The sequence below is a fragment of the Rhinichthys klamathensis genome, unplaced genomic scaffold (assembly GCF_029890125.1).
Source record: "Rhinichthys klamathensis goyatoka isolate OS25496 unplaced genomic scaffold, OSU_Roscu_1.1 h1tg000245l_1, whole genome shotgun sequence".
NCBI classification, from domain to species: Eukaryota; Metazoa; Chordata; class Actinopteri; order Cypriniformes; family Leuciscidae; genus Rhinichthys; species Rhinichthys klamathensis.
This window is the reverse complement of record NW_026606767.1, coordinates 310,074-324,987: the sequence shown is the minus strand read 5'-3', so window position 1 is coordinate 324,987 and position 14,914 is coordinate 310,074. Positions and strand designations below refer to the sequence as shown.

At 40.5% G+C, this 14,914-nt stretch overlaps 1 protein-coding gene across 1 annotated transcript in view; it reads left to right on the top strand.

Moving 5' to 3' along the window:
• Positions 1–14,914, top strand: part of setx (senataxin) — a 34,442-nt gene that overhangs the window by 2,201 nt on the left and 17,327 nt on the right. Inside the window, exon 3 of the mRNA XM_056266133.1 lies at positions 11,861–12,062. Coding sequence (XP_056122108.1) covers positions 11,861–12,062 — 202 coding nt within the window. The remainder of the gene's footprint in view (positions 1–11,860; positions 12,063–14,914) is intronic.

The following is a 14,914-nucleotide window of genomic DNA, read 5'->3' as shown; positions in this document are numbered from 1 at the left end:
CAAAGACATTTATTTGTCTTAATACACTGTTTGGTGGCATGAATGCAATTGCACAGCAATTCTAACTCCATGCTTTCATATTAGGGGGTGAGGTGGGTCAGAGGTGTGTTTAAGATGTGTTCACACTTGGCAGGTTTGGTTTGGTTTGGCCATCCAAACCCAAATAAGCAGACCAAGATCCATGCCTTGCCTTGTGACCGTTAAAAAGTATGGTCTATTCTATATGTTGTAGTGGAAATTCACCAATAAAATTAAAGTCTACTCTTTTTTTTTTTTTTTTTTTGAAATCATGATCAGGGTAGTTTCTCTTAACCGAAACATCTCTCAGAGAGCTGCAAATTAACCTAAGCAAAACAGTACTGACCAACAAAAATATTATTTTAATTGGTAACATTTTATCTGACTCCCTAGACTCTTCCCATGCCTACTGAGCTTGACTGCTGAAAGAAGCATACCAGCTGTTTCTTGCAGGATTTGCAGATTAAAACTTTAAACATAAGAGAGAGACAAAAAAAGAGTTTAAAGGGGGCAATATATCTCAGTCTTCTACCGTGATGGCAAGAGGGGCCTGTGATCGGTAGTTACCTGAGGCCTTGCCTTTGAGTGCCTCAAGTCACCTTTATTTATATAGCGCTTTTTACAATACAGATTCTATCAAAACAGCTTCACAGTGAAAACATGAAAATAATACAGTTTGTTTCTAGAAGAAAATTGCGTCATCGTCCACCTGAAGTAAGGCAGATCAAAAATATTGTTGAATAATTAAATGTCCCCAATTAAGCAAGCCAAAAGCCAAGGCAACAGTGGCAAGGAACCAAAACTCCAGCAGTGACAGGATGGAGAAAAACGCATTGGGAGAAACCAGGCTCAGTCGGGGGCCAGTTCTCCTCTGGCCAACGAGCGAACCGTGTGTGATTTATGATTCAGGCAACATTACAGGTCAAGAGAATTTACAACATCTCCATACTTTAGTCAAAATCTAATCCTTACATATATCATATGCCATAAACAGTGTTGTGCCTGAACGCGTTCAATGAACGATAGTTCATGAACTCGTTCATATTTTGGGCGAACGTGAACTGAACATACTGAATTACTCATAGACAGTATAAGAAGTGGACAGAGCCATCTCATTGGAACTCAGTTGAGACAGTTGAAGCCCATTTTTAGTGATTTTTGAGCACTTCCGTTCCTGACGCACCGACTCAAACCGACTCAAACTAAGCTTGATGACGTGAGCAACCTGTTAACGTTAATCGAGCAACGTTAATCTTGCAGAGACGGGGAACTTGAGCAAAGAGTTCTTTGGCGTGAGTGAGCAGGAGTAAGTATTCCGTTGCTTTTATGGACTCATTATCTATGGGCTTCTCCCTTGACGGGACGTCCCCCCGATTGCCTGCGAGCTTCTCCTCCTGTCTGTACGGTAATTTCTGTACAGCGCGACAGAGTCGAGTGGTTATGACGCAATCGTTAGCCTATTTTTACTAAATCTGTTTCTACGGGGCCATAATGTAACATAGAAGGTAATGGAGCCCTTTATACATTGTCGTGTTTCTTTAGAAATAAATAATGGACAAATGGAGTCTTTAAACTCCTCAGATGTAAAGTTATTCGCTGTCAAAGTGACGCCAAAATGAATGGGAGTCAATGGAAATGCTAACGCAAGTGAAGTTCTGCTACAAGATGGCGGCACCCGGCCGGCTTTAACTTCCGGTCGATGGATTACCCCCTTGGAATTACTGCCTGATGAACGTTACTGCGAACGGGTTCATTCTGGTGTCTGTGAACGCACGCTCTCAGTTTAACTGTGTTCAATAGGGTGCCAGATTTCTATAGAGCCTTCCAGGTGAAAACCCGGCTAAAACACACGTAACAGGCCTTAATATGTAGCGGAAAAAACACCCAATCTGTCAACACCAGCCACCAGCATCGCACCGCCGCGTGCGTCATCAAAACAAAAAGCGGCATGTAGTCGACAAAGCAGCGAGCGAGGAGGCGTCGTATGATCATTTAAACGAGTTTTATGACAAGGTCGTGAGGATGGGAAAAATCTTACATTTCTGTGCAAACTTTGCCCGTCGATAAAATAATTGCTGTCTGTGGTTGTATATGGGCTGTGGCAATAATAATAAATTAAAAAAAGCTCGCAGCAACATATGGAAAAAAATAACTATGAACTAGTTCATCTTTGGAAGTATGAACTATGAACTGAACTAGTTCATTTTAAAATTTGTGAACTGAACTTTGAACTAGTTCATGTAGAAAATGAACTTTCCCAACACTGGCCATAACCTCCAAAGAATGTTGTGACAGTTGATCGGTGTGGTATAAGTCCCGCCCCTCCTCCACTGTGATTGGATGGCTGGGTAAAAAGTGGCAGTGATGAGCGCTGCGTTTTACCTAAAGTTAAACATTTTTCAACTCTCGGCGACCAGTAAAAACGCTGAGCTCTCAGCACTTCAGCGTGAAAAAAAACGTTCAGCGCCTCGTTACGCTCATGGCGTTCTAAAAACGCGGCGCTCCCATTGAAAACAATTGAAAACATACGCCAGGCTCATGGAAAAACGCTTTGGTGGACACATGGCCTAACTTTGTAAGACTAGTCTAAGCAGTTTATACAACAGGCCACTGGGTCTTCTCGCCATAAGGGCTACTTTGCCATTACAGTTTAGTAAATTAGGTGTTAAAAATATCATGTACACATTTACAGTCAGTGCATTTAGCCCAGCACACAGCTTTGTTTTGTGTTTTCGGGTACTGAAGGGAATCCACATACCTGAATCAACTGGTGCTTCAATAAATATTCTTTGAGTGATTTGTTTTTGAGAGAAGCATCAAACTCGTGTTAAGGTGTTAACTTATATTTACTCTTCTAACTGACCGTGGCAGCCTAGGTCACTGGGGTCACTCAGGCCTGTCTCCTACATGACTTGGGCTAAATCAAAGGATATTTATTGCTGCGACAGTGGATTCCAGTATCCTCCCCTTCAGTAAGTTATTTAGCAAAATATAATTAAGCCATAAAAGATTTGTTTTGTATCTTTAGTTTTGGTGTTAAAAATGACAGCATGAAAGCTAGGCGAACCAAGACAAAATGTATCCATTTCTTTTTGTTGTCCGGACCAAGAAAACCAAACTACAAACACCCGTAGATCGTCTTTACACACAACTTTCAGCTGGCACACAGCAGTCTCAACTCCTCACTTAACTAACTGTGTAAAGACATAATTTGTTGATCCAAGAATGTTGTTGTATTGAGGTGAGTAACATAAAATGGGGACCAAAAAGATTGAAGACTAAAATAATGCAGCTTCCACTTGTATACAGTTCATGAGCAGTGATCCCATTCACAGGTAGTGTCCTCCCTTTTTTTTTTTTTTTTTTTTTTTTGGCTTATCTTCAATCTCTTGCTACAATTATTTCACTATCTTACTGTTTTCTTTGACTGGTACATTCCATTCAGTGTGTGTCATAAGCCATGTTTCCTTCCACAAATTTTGGGATATCGCTTAATGGAAACATAAAATTCTGGATTACCTGGTCGGGTGCTAAAGGATTGTGCAGGAGAGCTCAAAGATGTCTTCACAGACATCTTTAACATTTCTCTGAGCCAGGCTGTTGTCCCCACATGCTTTAAAGCTACCACAATTATACCAGTTCCGAAGAAACCAACCCCATCCGTTTTTAATGACCATCGTCCTGTTGCACTGACTCCTATTGTCATTAAGTGCTTTGAACGGATAGTCATGCAACACATCAAAACCATAATTCCCCCCTCCCCCTCCTTGGACTCCTTCCAGTTCGCATATCGGGCCAACCGATCCATTGATGCAGTTTCTACTGCTCTTCATTCAGAAAAAAAAAAAACATTTTTTTATGTGAGAATGCTTTTTATAGATTTTAATTCGACATTTAATACCATCATTCCACTGAAGTTAATACAGAAACTGGACCGGCTTGGCCTAAACAACTCTTTGTGCAACTGGTTGTTGGACTTTCTTACCGGAGGACCACAGGCAGTTCGAGTTAGTAACAACACATCCAGCACCATCACATTGAACACAGGGGCGCCCCAAGGATGTGTTCTCAGCCCATGTAACCCATGACTGTTCACCAATGTACAGCACAAATCACTTCATAAAGTTTGCGGACGATACAACTCTGGTGGGTCTCATCAACAACAATGATGAGACAAACTACAGAAATGAAGTGTGCCAACTGGCCAGGTGGTGCAGCAAAAACCATCTCTCTAAATGTAGAGAAAACAAAGGAGATTGTTGTGGACTTTCGGAGAGCTCACACCCAGCATCCTTCTCTGACCATCAACGGTGCTGGGTGTGCATATAACAGGACCTCTCCTGGTCTACCAACACTGCATCACCGGCTAAGAAAGCCCAACAGCGCCTTTATTTCCTCCCCAAACTGAGGAGAGTTAGAGCCCCGGCACCCATTATGTGTTCATTATGTGTTCATTTTATCATGGCACCATTGAAAGCATCCTGACCAGCTTCCATCACTGTGTGGTTTGGTAACTCCACCACTCACAACTAGAAAGTGCTGCAGCGCATAGTGAATTTAGCAGGAAAGATCGTAGGTGCCACACTGTTTTCCCTCAACGACATTTACAATGCCCGATTTACCAAAAAAGCACTCAGCATAGTGGGTGATCCCACCCACCCCTCACACGGCTTTAGTCTTCTGCCGTCTGGGAGGAGGTATTGGAGCCTGTGGCCCCGGACCACTAAACTGAAAAACAGCTTCATCCACCAGGCTGTCAGGAAGTTGAACTCTCTTAGCTCTTAGCCCTTCCCTCAGATGCACTGAACTGGGGCCTCATTTATAAAACTGTGCGTAGGATCCTTACTAAAAGTGTACGTGCGCCCGAAAGCCAAAAATGGTGCATGCAAAAAAAAATCTAAAACCGTTCGTACGCCAGAACCTGCGCAGAATTCACTTTATAAATCCCAGTCAGCGGAAGATTGTGCGCACATGCGTCTTCTCCCCGAAATAACCATATATGGAGCTTACAACGCCTAGTTTTACTATGCATATCCTCATGTCATTTGCCTATGATTATTCATCCACGTGATACCATGTTTAACGGTACAAGACGTTAGGAAAATATGAAATGTGGATGTGCCGTCACATTACATTCATATTTTTTTTTTTAGTAGCCTATATCCTTGCCTTGTTTTTCAATAAATAAATCAAATAATGTAAAATACATTTCAGAGAAAGTTTTTCTCAATCTTTTCCACTGGCCAAATAGTATTTTAATGGAAACAGACGTTGTGCATTATTTGCACGAAACAATTTTCCCAGACAATCTGCTATTATCATTATAGCTATCAGTTAAAACATTGAAACACAGCATGCCAGACGAAAAGTGTTCAAAAGCATTGCATCCACAACAAATATTTATATTTATTGAATATAAAGAATGTTGTAACTTCTCAGTAATGATTTCATGTAGTTTTAAGTGTTTAACTCCATTAATGAGAGTGGCATATTTAATCTAAATGTTTATATCAGAAGTAAAACCATTCTTTTATTTATTTAAACTGCTATTGTGAACATGCACTGTATTTATGATTAGGACTCATAATGAAGATTTACGGTTTTACGTCATCTGCCGTTAGATAGGCTATGCGTCAGTTTCACTAAACGGCCCATCGCGCTCGATTTAAGAAGGGATGGATATTTGCTTCAAGTGATGATCTTTCTGATATCTATGTATAAATAATTTTCTTTAAATTTTCGGTCTAAAAGTGACCAAAAGGCATTTAACTCCAGCTCACCATTGGTGTCGCCAAACTGCTCCATCTCCAAAATGTTCGTACGCATGTTTTATTACAATTTATGCGTCGGAAGTGGCGTACGCCTCTTTCAGGGCCTGTTTTGTGCATACGCAGCGGTTATAAATGAGGCCCCAGAACTGTGACTCTTTGCCCCAATGGACACACACACACACACACACACACACACACACACACACACACACACACACACACACACACACACACACACACACACACACACACACACACACACAAAATGCACCAGACACTTTTACAATTGCTTCTCTTTCTTTTTGCATACTGTTTGCAGTACACTTAATACAAACATAACTTACTCAAATCCCCCCCCCCTCCACATTAACCCTGGCAGTCGAAGAATAATTAATTAATTCATTCATTCATTTAATTAATTAAAAAAATAAAAATAAAAATCCGTAAACATACAGTGCTTTATATCATACACTCCTGTTCAGCATTAAGCATGTACTGCAACTTCACACATCTATAGCCTCTTCAATATCTCCTTTAACAAATCTCAAGAACATCTCCCAAATTTCGTAAAATTCAGAAGACTTCCCCTTGATCAGATACTTAAGCTTCTCAAGGGCCAAACTGGATATCAAGTTTTTCAGCCAAAGTCCAAGGGAAGGACAACTTGTATTCTTCCAGCAAAGGGCAATTGAACGCCTGGCTTGTAGTAGGCACAAATCCACCAGTTTTTTTCTCTTTGACGGGCAGCGAGCAATTGTCCACATAGACACCCAATTAGGCTTGGGCGGTATCCAAATTTTGATACCGTCAAACCTCCTCCCTATTTTACCGCGGTATACGGTATTACCGCGTGACTAATTAAAAATTATGACATAAGGCTCAGACGGCATCACCAAACTGTTGGTTTGTGCAGGGATGAGTCACAATTTTCGAATATTCAATAATTTGATTTTATTATAGAATATGGAATAGGTTGTGGGATTATTGTCTAAAAAAAAATCCCCATGTTTTCCGTTCTGATGCGTTCAACCAGAGGGTGGCGATGCCAATAATGCATCTAAAAGCTGTCAATCAGACAACAGGAGAAGATGCACATTGTGAGCGGAGCATGTGAGCGGAGTGGTAATATTTCCTCCAGAGCAGAGAGCGCATTTCTGAAGATCACGCGCCGCGTGCTCAGTCCACTCAGCGCCGCTCGCTCAGAATGCCCGCAGTGACATGCTGGTTAGAAAACATGGGAAGTAGGGCTGCCCGTGCACGACGTAGTGCCCGTGCTAAAGTTTTTTTTTTTTCTAGTTGACTAGTAGTAGTTGATTTAAGCCATTAGTCTAATCACATATTTATATTGATTAAATTACTTAAATATATATAGGAGAGAATGCTAAACCATAATGAGCGTTTTCGAATATATTGCCTATTCTGCATCTCAAAGCACGCATAAAGCTTGCCACAAAGAACCGGCAAAAGTAATTATTATGCATGAAACATTTGAATTGTTTATTAATGAAAAACTTCCTATGTCAGTGGCTGCACAGATAAAGTTTACGATGCAGACTCGCATCTTCGCAGTAGTGAACGCGCATAGAGAGAAATGCACACTTCATATGAATTACCCTACAGAGAGACGGGTACGCGCTCCAGTTCACGCGCTGGTGCCTCCGTGTCCGGCTTATATTGTCTAATATATATGCTTCTTATTTATTAATCCAGGCAATTCGTTGATGAAACATTGATTAAAATGAAGATACAATTTATACAAAACGAAATTCACTTTAAAGAAAGGCTTTCTACAAAACAAAACGTAATAAGTGGTCAAAAATCATGTCTGACCCATTCCAAATGTTTTCAGATATTGGGCATCTTATGATCCTATCTTATTCATCTCATGCAGTTTCCTTTTCATATAATCAATATAGATGAAATAAAAAAATAACAACATTATATTATTAAACATAAATATGAAAAGAAATAAGTTTTTTTTTTTTACTTATAGCCTATTTAAGTGTCACACCGCTCCGCTGTAGCTGTGTAGCCTACATGCATGTGTGCGTGCATATGGTGGAGGGGTGCGATTTTCGAATAATAATCAAATACCAGGCGATCTTCAAATATTATTTTTGCTTGAAATGCCCATCCCTGCCAAACTGCAGAAGTCGTGTTCTTCTTCGAGACCAGGTCACATGCGCAACTTGCCATCTTTCCCCCTCTCTCCCCCAATCTTTTTAGCCATTAAATAAATTATATTTAATCCTTGTCTCCTATATAAGTGCATTGGATTTTTTTATGACGGTATGACGATATTGAAACTCATACCGTTGCTATTTTTAGATCCCGCGGTATACGATATTACCGTATTACCGCCCAAGCCTACACCCAATACACATATTACCGGACTTAAAGAGATAGGAGTAGTAGTAAATTGAGATACATACTGAGTCACTTTCCTCAACTTTTGTACCTCACCACATTCCCAAACACAATGAAAAAATGTGCCTTGGAAATTATTGCATTTAAAACATAAATCAGGAATACTAGGGTTAAATTTGTTTAATCTCACAGGTGTGATATAAGTTCTCATTATCCAATTATATTGCAACAGTCTTAAACGAGTATTTATAGTTTGAGTTTGTGCTTTTAAACATATTGCACCCCACTCATCTTATAAAATGTCTTTATTTAAATCCTGCATCCATGCTCGTCTTATATTTTCCGAATTTTCTTTATGATTCTGTACAAGTATATTATATAATTGGGTAATTCGCCCTTTACTGAAACAGTCTTGCGTGGAAAAGGTTTCTAGTGTGGATAATGAAGGGAGTTGCACAGAAGTTCTTTAGGGAGTTCTTTAGTTTTGAAAAAAGAAAACTTCTGAGCTGCAGGTATTTAAAAAAAAATGTTTACGGGGTATATGAAACTTTGATACCAGATTGTCAAATGACATTAAAATATTGTCTTCAAATAAGTCCATCAATCTAACTATTTACTGTTTGCACTTTTTAATGTAAATCTATTTAAATTATCATGTGCCTAATGTTTGTATTGTGATTTTATATATATATTTTTAATACTTGTCTGTTACATTGGGGTTTTTACACCATGGGTCTGAGGGAAACGGAACTTCAATCCTCTGTATGTCCTGTATATATAGTAGAATTGACAATAAACTTGAAATCACAATGTGGATTAAAAAAAAAAAAGTAGGAATTTAATGAAAATAAATTTAATCTGAGACGCATGAACTACAATGGAAACACATTTACCGAATAAATCCTTGACGCGCATCAAAAAAAGTCATGTGACGTCACGGTCACAGTCCTGCAAAGTAACATCTTTAGCAACCGTGTGAAAGTGAATGGCACATAAGTCACAATACTGGGTATAAACATCTATTGGTACAATATGCGTCTCATGAATAAGTGTGCGTCATTGTTTTCATGAGCCTCAATTTTCAGTCCACACTACAACGTGAACATTTTTCAAATGTATCCACTTGGGGAAACTGAAGGCCAAAACGGAGAGAAAAAGATGTTTTCAAACAAAAATATATTAGTGTAGACAAGGCCTAATTTGGGCCTGAAATTCCCTGGTTTTGTCCGTAGTGTTTCAATGCACTGATATACATATACTACAAACATAGTTTCACAGATGCTATAGTACATTTTCATTAGAGAAATATCATTAATGAATCCTTCTCTCCCTAAGCTAAAAGCTATATTAGTAAAGTCTAAAGTGCAATATTGGAGATGCTGTGAAGCGTCCCTTGAGAGGGTGTCAAATGGGTGTCAATTACGCTTAATGCAGGCAGCATCTAAGGAGTGTTTTTACTCCCCAATCTCTTTATACTTGTTTTTGGAATATTCCATTTCATTAATCGACTCTTGTATGATCCAATCTTTCTGTTGTATGAGTAACAATCTCTGTAAATCATGCTTAATCTGCCGGATGTCTTTTAGTTGTGGCCTACGCTGTTGTCTTCTAGCGGTTTTCCCTTTCTTCATTTTAGTCTTCGTCATTCTTATCTCCTGTTAAAAATCTCTTGAGTCTAGGGAGAATAAGGCGTGCAAAATACTGAACGTGTACTGGAAAACATCTCACACAAACCAGTCTAATTCAAGTATAGTGATAATTTATTAAAGGGAAAAATAAGATGTAAAGAATACCTCAAGATAATTATTTACATAAATGTACAACTTCTATACAAAACATAACCAGGGAAAAGGTCCACAAAAGAAAGAGGTAAAGAGAAAAGAACTAGACGGTGCCAAATCAAAAAAAGAACCGAAACCAATCTTACTAGATATAAACAAAACAATTTATAACCTAAGTTAACCTAGCCTCGTGAGACCATCCTGATCTCGTGAGCTTTCAAGGTTTCACTCGCAGATCAGTCTGGATACTTTCCGTTAAAGAAAATTTGGGAGCAGTTCACCAAACGAACGTCCAATCAGCGTTGGCTTTGAGGCGGGTTGAGGTGTGACGCAACGAGAAGCCTATGCGAGAAGCGCGTCAGTTCAGTCTAAAGAACATGTCGGCTTCAGCGGATGAAACTAGCATCAGCGTGGCTATCGAGCAAGTTTTATCGGAATTACAGAGTATTTCTTCACTGAAAGAAGAGCAAAACACTGCTCTGGAGGCTTTTCTCAGAGGAAAAGATACGCTCTGTTAGTACGTCATATGCTTCGTTGATCTGATTGGTTGATTTGGCCCGTCTATCACCAACATAGGCCAATCAGCTAACCAGTATTTTCGCCCCTTACCAAAACTACTTCAACGGAAGGTTTCCAGATGGATATGCGGAGCAAATCCATCTGGCGGAGTCAGGTTAAAGTTAACCGTCATCAAAAACAAAAAGATCTTCAGCGTCAAAAACGCCATAAATGAACTACTCTTACTACAAAACGAAAAATACAAAGAATGGCACGTGTTGCATCATGTATATCATGTGATATCTCACCTGTTCTTTTCTCTTCCCCGTTTAATAACAGGTCTAACAACCAGAACAGAAAAACCGCGAAATACGACCCAAATGAGCCTCTATTTACCAAGTTCTCAAAGAACACTGCGTCTCTCAAACATTAAAATGGTACAGGGCAATCATGCATCAGACAGATCAAGTGAAAGTGGGCTCTATTGTGCAAATCATCTCCCGCCTCCCACACAGGTGTGCTCTTTATAGGCACATGACGCACCCTCATTGGTGAAGCCGCGTTGTATCATTTCGATGATTGACAGATGGCTGGATCAATCAGGTAGCCGCATCGTCTTACTGAGAATGAATGTAAAGCGAGAAAAGGGGGAACTAAAAAACAACCCCAAACAAATAATAACATAGGACGTAACATCTCCGCATGTGTTTTTGACATCCTCTCTTCACGCTTCTGTGTCCTCTCGTTAAGTTTTGTGGTTGGTTATAAACATTTAGTTCAGGAACTTTAGCTTTCACAACTTTTGCTTATTTCATCCTGTTTATAAAAAAATGAAGTCAAGTGCAATGTCATTCTATGAATTGCAGGTGCTTTTCAATCGAATAGCATTCAAGCATCTTTATGTAACTACCTTAAAAGCAAGGAAAAATAACTTATTTGAAATGGGTAAATGGCAATATAAGTGTACAAAACTATAGATGGAGTGCATTGCTTTACATTCATTACTTATTTATTACTAAAAAAGAAATCAATCTGGTGTTTGCATGCTATCAGAAATGCGCCTCTGTGTGTACTGAAATTGAGTTCTCTTTTGCTTCTTGCGCTGAAATGTTTTTTATAATCGCTTGAATGTGTAAATTGGCATGACAACTTGTGCAAGTGATACACTTTCGCTCTATGATGGTTAAACTTTGCAACTAACTCATGAATCACACTACGATCTGATTTACCCCTAGAAATACCAAACTATACTCTTGCATTTATGCATTAAGCAGATGATTTTATCCTAAACAACTTGCATTTCATTCAAGGTACATTTTAACAGTTCATGCAGTCCCTGAGGATTTAATTGTAAACTGTGCTGTTGCTAGTGCCATGTTGTACTGTTTCAGCTTGCATGAGAGACTAATTCTCAATCTCTTACAGCGTTTGTGGGAAATGGAAAAGGCTCGACTCCTGAATGTGTTGAAATCTAATCTGGACAAGGAGCTGGAAGAGGATGATCTATTTATCATTGAAGATGATCACGCGAAGCCGGTGTCCATGATCGCAGAATTCCATGACAGTCTCCGCTGCCCACTGTTTGAAGTTCTGAAGTATCCGTACCTGCTTTGCTACCGTGATCTGTGTAAGTCATGTTCCCATTACCAACCTCATTCTGTGTGGTGGTTAAAAATAAGGACTTCAAACTGGAGGGTTGCTGGTGTGATTTTCCTTAAGATGCAAACCAGGTTATTTACAGTGGTTTGTCCCTGTTCAAAGCAGCGTTGAATGACTGTTTCTTTTTTAAGAAACTAATTCCACTGAGCATGAGCAATAGTTATTATACTGTTCTGTTTCACTCTAAAGGCCCTTGCACACCGAAATTTTCGTATGCGTTTTTTCGTATTCGTGATTCAGTGGCTCTGAATTGTCTCAACACCATTCAAACTGCTTGCTACGGATGCGAAAAACGAAGAAAATCGAACACGATCCAATATATATATACATATACATATACATGCACTCACCTAAAGGGTTTTTAGGAACACCTGTTCAATTTCTCATTAATGCAATTATCTAATCAACCAATCACATGGCAGTTGCTTCAATGCATTTAGGGGGGTGGTCCTGGTCAAGACAATCTCCTGAACTCCAAACTGAATGTCAGAATGGGAAAGAAAGGTGATTTAAGCAATTTTGAGCGTGGCATGGTTGTTGGTGCCAGACGGGCCGGTCTGAGTATTTCACAATCTGCTCAATTACTGGGATAACACACACACAACCATTTCTAGGGTTTACAAAGAATGGTGTGAAAAGGGAAAAACATCCAGTATGCGGCAGTCCTGTGGGCGAAAATGCCTTGTTGATGCTAGAGGTCAGAGGAGAATGGGCCGACTGATTCAAGCTGATAGAAGAGCAACTTTGACTGAAATAACCACTCGTCACAACCAAAGGGTATGGGGTATGCAGCAAAGCATTTGTGAAGCCACAACACGCACAACCTTGAGGCGGATGGGCTACAACAGCAGAAGACCCCACCGGGTACCACTCATCTCCACCACAAATAGGAAAAAGAGGCTACAATTTGCAAGAGCTCACCAAAATTGGACAGTTGAAGACTGGAAAAATGTTGCCTGGTCTGAGTCTCGATTTCTGTTGAGACATTCAGATGGTAGAGTCAGAATTTGGCGTAAACAGAATGAGAACATGGATCCATCATGCCTTGTTACCACTGTGCAGGCTGGTGGTGGTGGTGTAATGGTGTGGGGGATGTTTTCTTGGCACACTTTAGGCCCCTTAGTGTCAATTGGGCATCGTTTAAATGCCACGGCCTACCTGAGCATTGTTTCTGAACATGTCCATCCCTTTATGGCTACCATGTACCCATCCTCTGATGGCTACTTCCAGCAGGATAATGCACCATGTCACAAAGCTCGAATCATTTCAAATTGGTTTCTTGAACATGACAATGAGTTCACTGTACTAAAATGGTCCCCACAGTCACCAGATCTCAACCCAATAGAGCATCTTTGGGATGTGGTGGAACAGGAGCTTCGTGCCCTGGATGTGCATCCCACAAATCTCCATCAACTGCAAGATGCTATCCTATCAATATGGGCCAACATTTCTAAAGAATGCTTTCAGCACCTTGTTGAATCAATGCCACGTAGAATTAAGGCAGTTCTGAAGGCGAAAGGGGGTCAAACACAGTATTAAGGGCTGTTCACACCGGGACTAATTTCGCGCGCGTTATTCGCCGACGTTTAACGCCTCGTGACTAAACAAAGGAAGCCTATGTGAGTGTGCACACCGATGTGAAAAACGCCACGCGTAAAAGCATCATTTTTTAAAAACCGCCTCGGGTTCGTTTTTTTGGTTTGACGCACCGCGTCAAAAACTATCCGACCAATGAGATTGGCGCTTTTGCTCACGTGTCTGGAGGTTCTGAAGTTACAGTAAAACACAACTTGGGGGTGCTCAAACACAAAACGGTCTTGCCGAGCACACAAACGTTACGGCGAAGAAGATGCGCCAAGTAGCGTCTACACACCATAGATATCCATAATAAAGGCTAGATGTCTCGTCCGCGCTGCTGGCCAATGGCCTTTATTATGGATTATCTATGGTCTACACTGCCGGGAAGAAATAAGACGAGGAAGATGCAAGGCAAGATGAATGTAGAGCTGCTGGTCTCGTTGGTGTCGGAACATAAAGAACTATGACAAACGCGACAGCGACTACAAAATAGGACTATTTCTGTTTTACATTGAGCGCCATCTAATGTCAGGGAATGAATTTGCATGTTCACTCGGCTCATCGTCAGCGAAAATCGCTTGGGTGTAAACACAAACGCGTTGAAAAATGCTGACGAATAACGCGCCGATATTCGTCCCGGTGTGTACGAGCCTTTAGTATGGTGTTCCTAATAATCCTTTAGGTGAGTGTGTGTGTGTGTATGTATATATATACACTCACCGGCCACTTTATTAGGTACACCTGTCCAACTGCTCGTTAACACTTAATTTCTAAGCAGCCAATCACATGGCGGCAACTCAGTGCATTTAGGCATGTAGACATGGTCAAGACAATCTCCTGCAGTTCAAACCGAGCATCAGTATGGGGAAGAAAGGTGATTTGAGTGACTTTGAACGTGGCATGATTGTTGGTGCCAGAAGGGCTGGTCTGAGTATTTCAGAAACTGCTAATCTACTGGGATTTTCACGCACAACCATCTCTAGGGTTTACAGAGAATGGTCCGAAAAAGAAAAAACATCCAGTGAGCGGCAGTTCTGTGGGCGGAAATGCCTTGTTGATGCCAGAGGTCAGAGGAGAATGGCCAGACTGGTTCGAGCTGATAGAAGGGCAACAGTGACTGAAATAACCACTCGTTACAACCGAGGTATGCAGCAAAGCATTTGTGAAGCCACAACACGCACAACCTTGAGGCGGATGGGCTACAACAGCAGAAGACTCCACCGGGTACCACTCATCTCCACT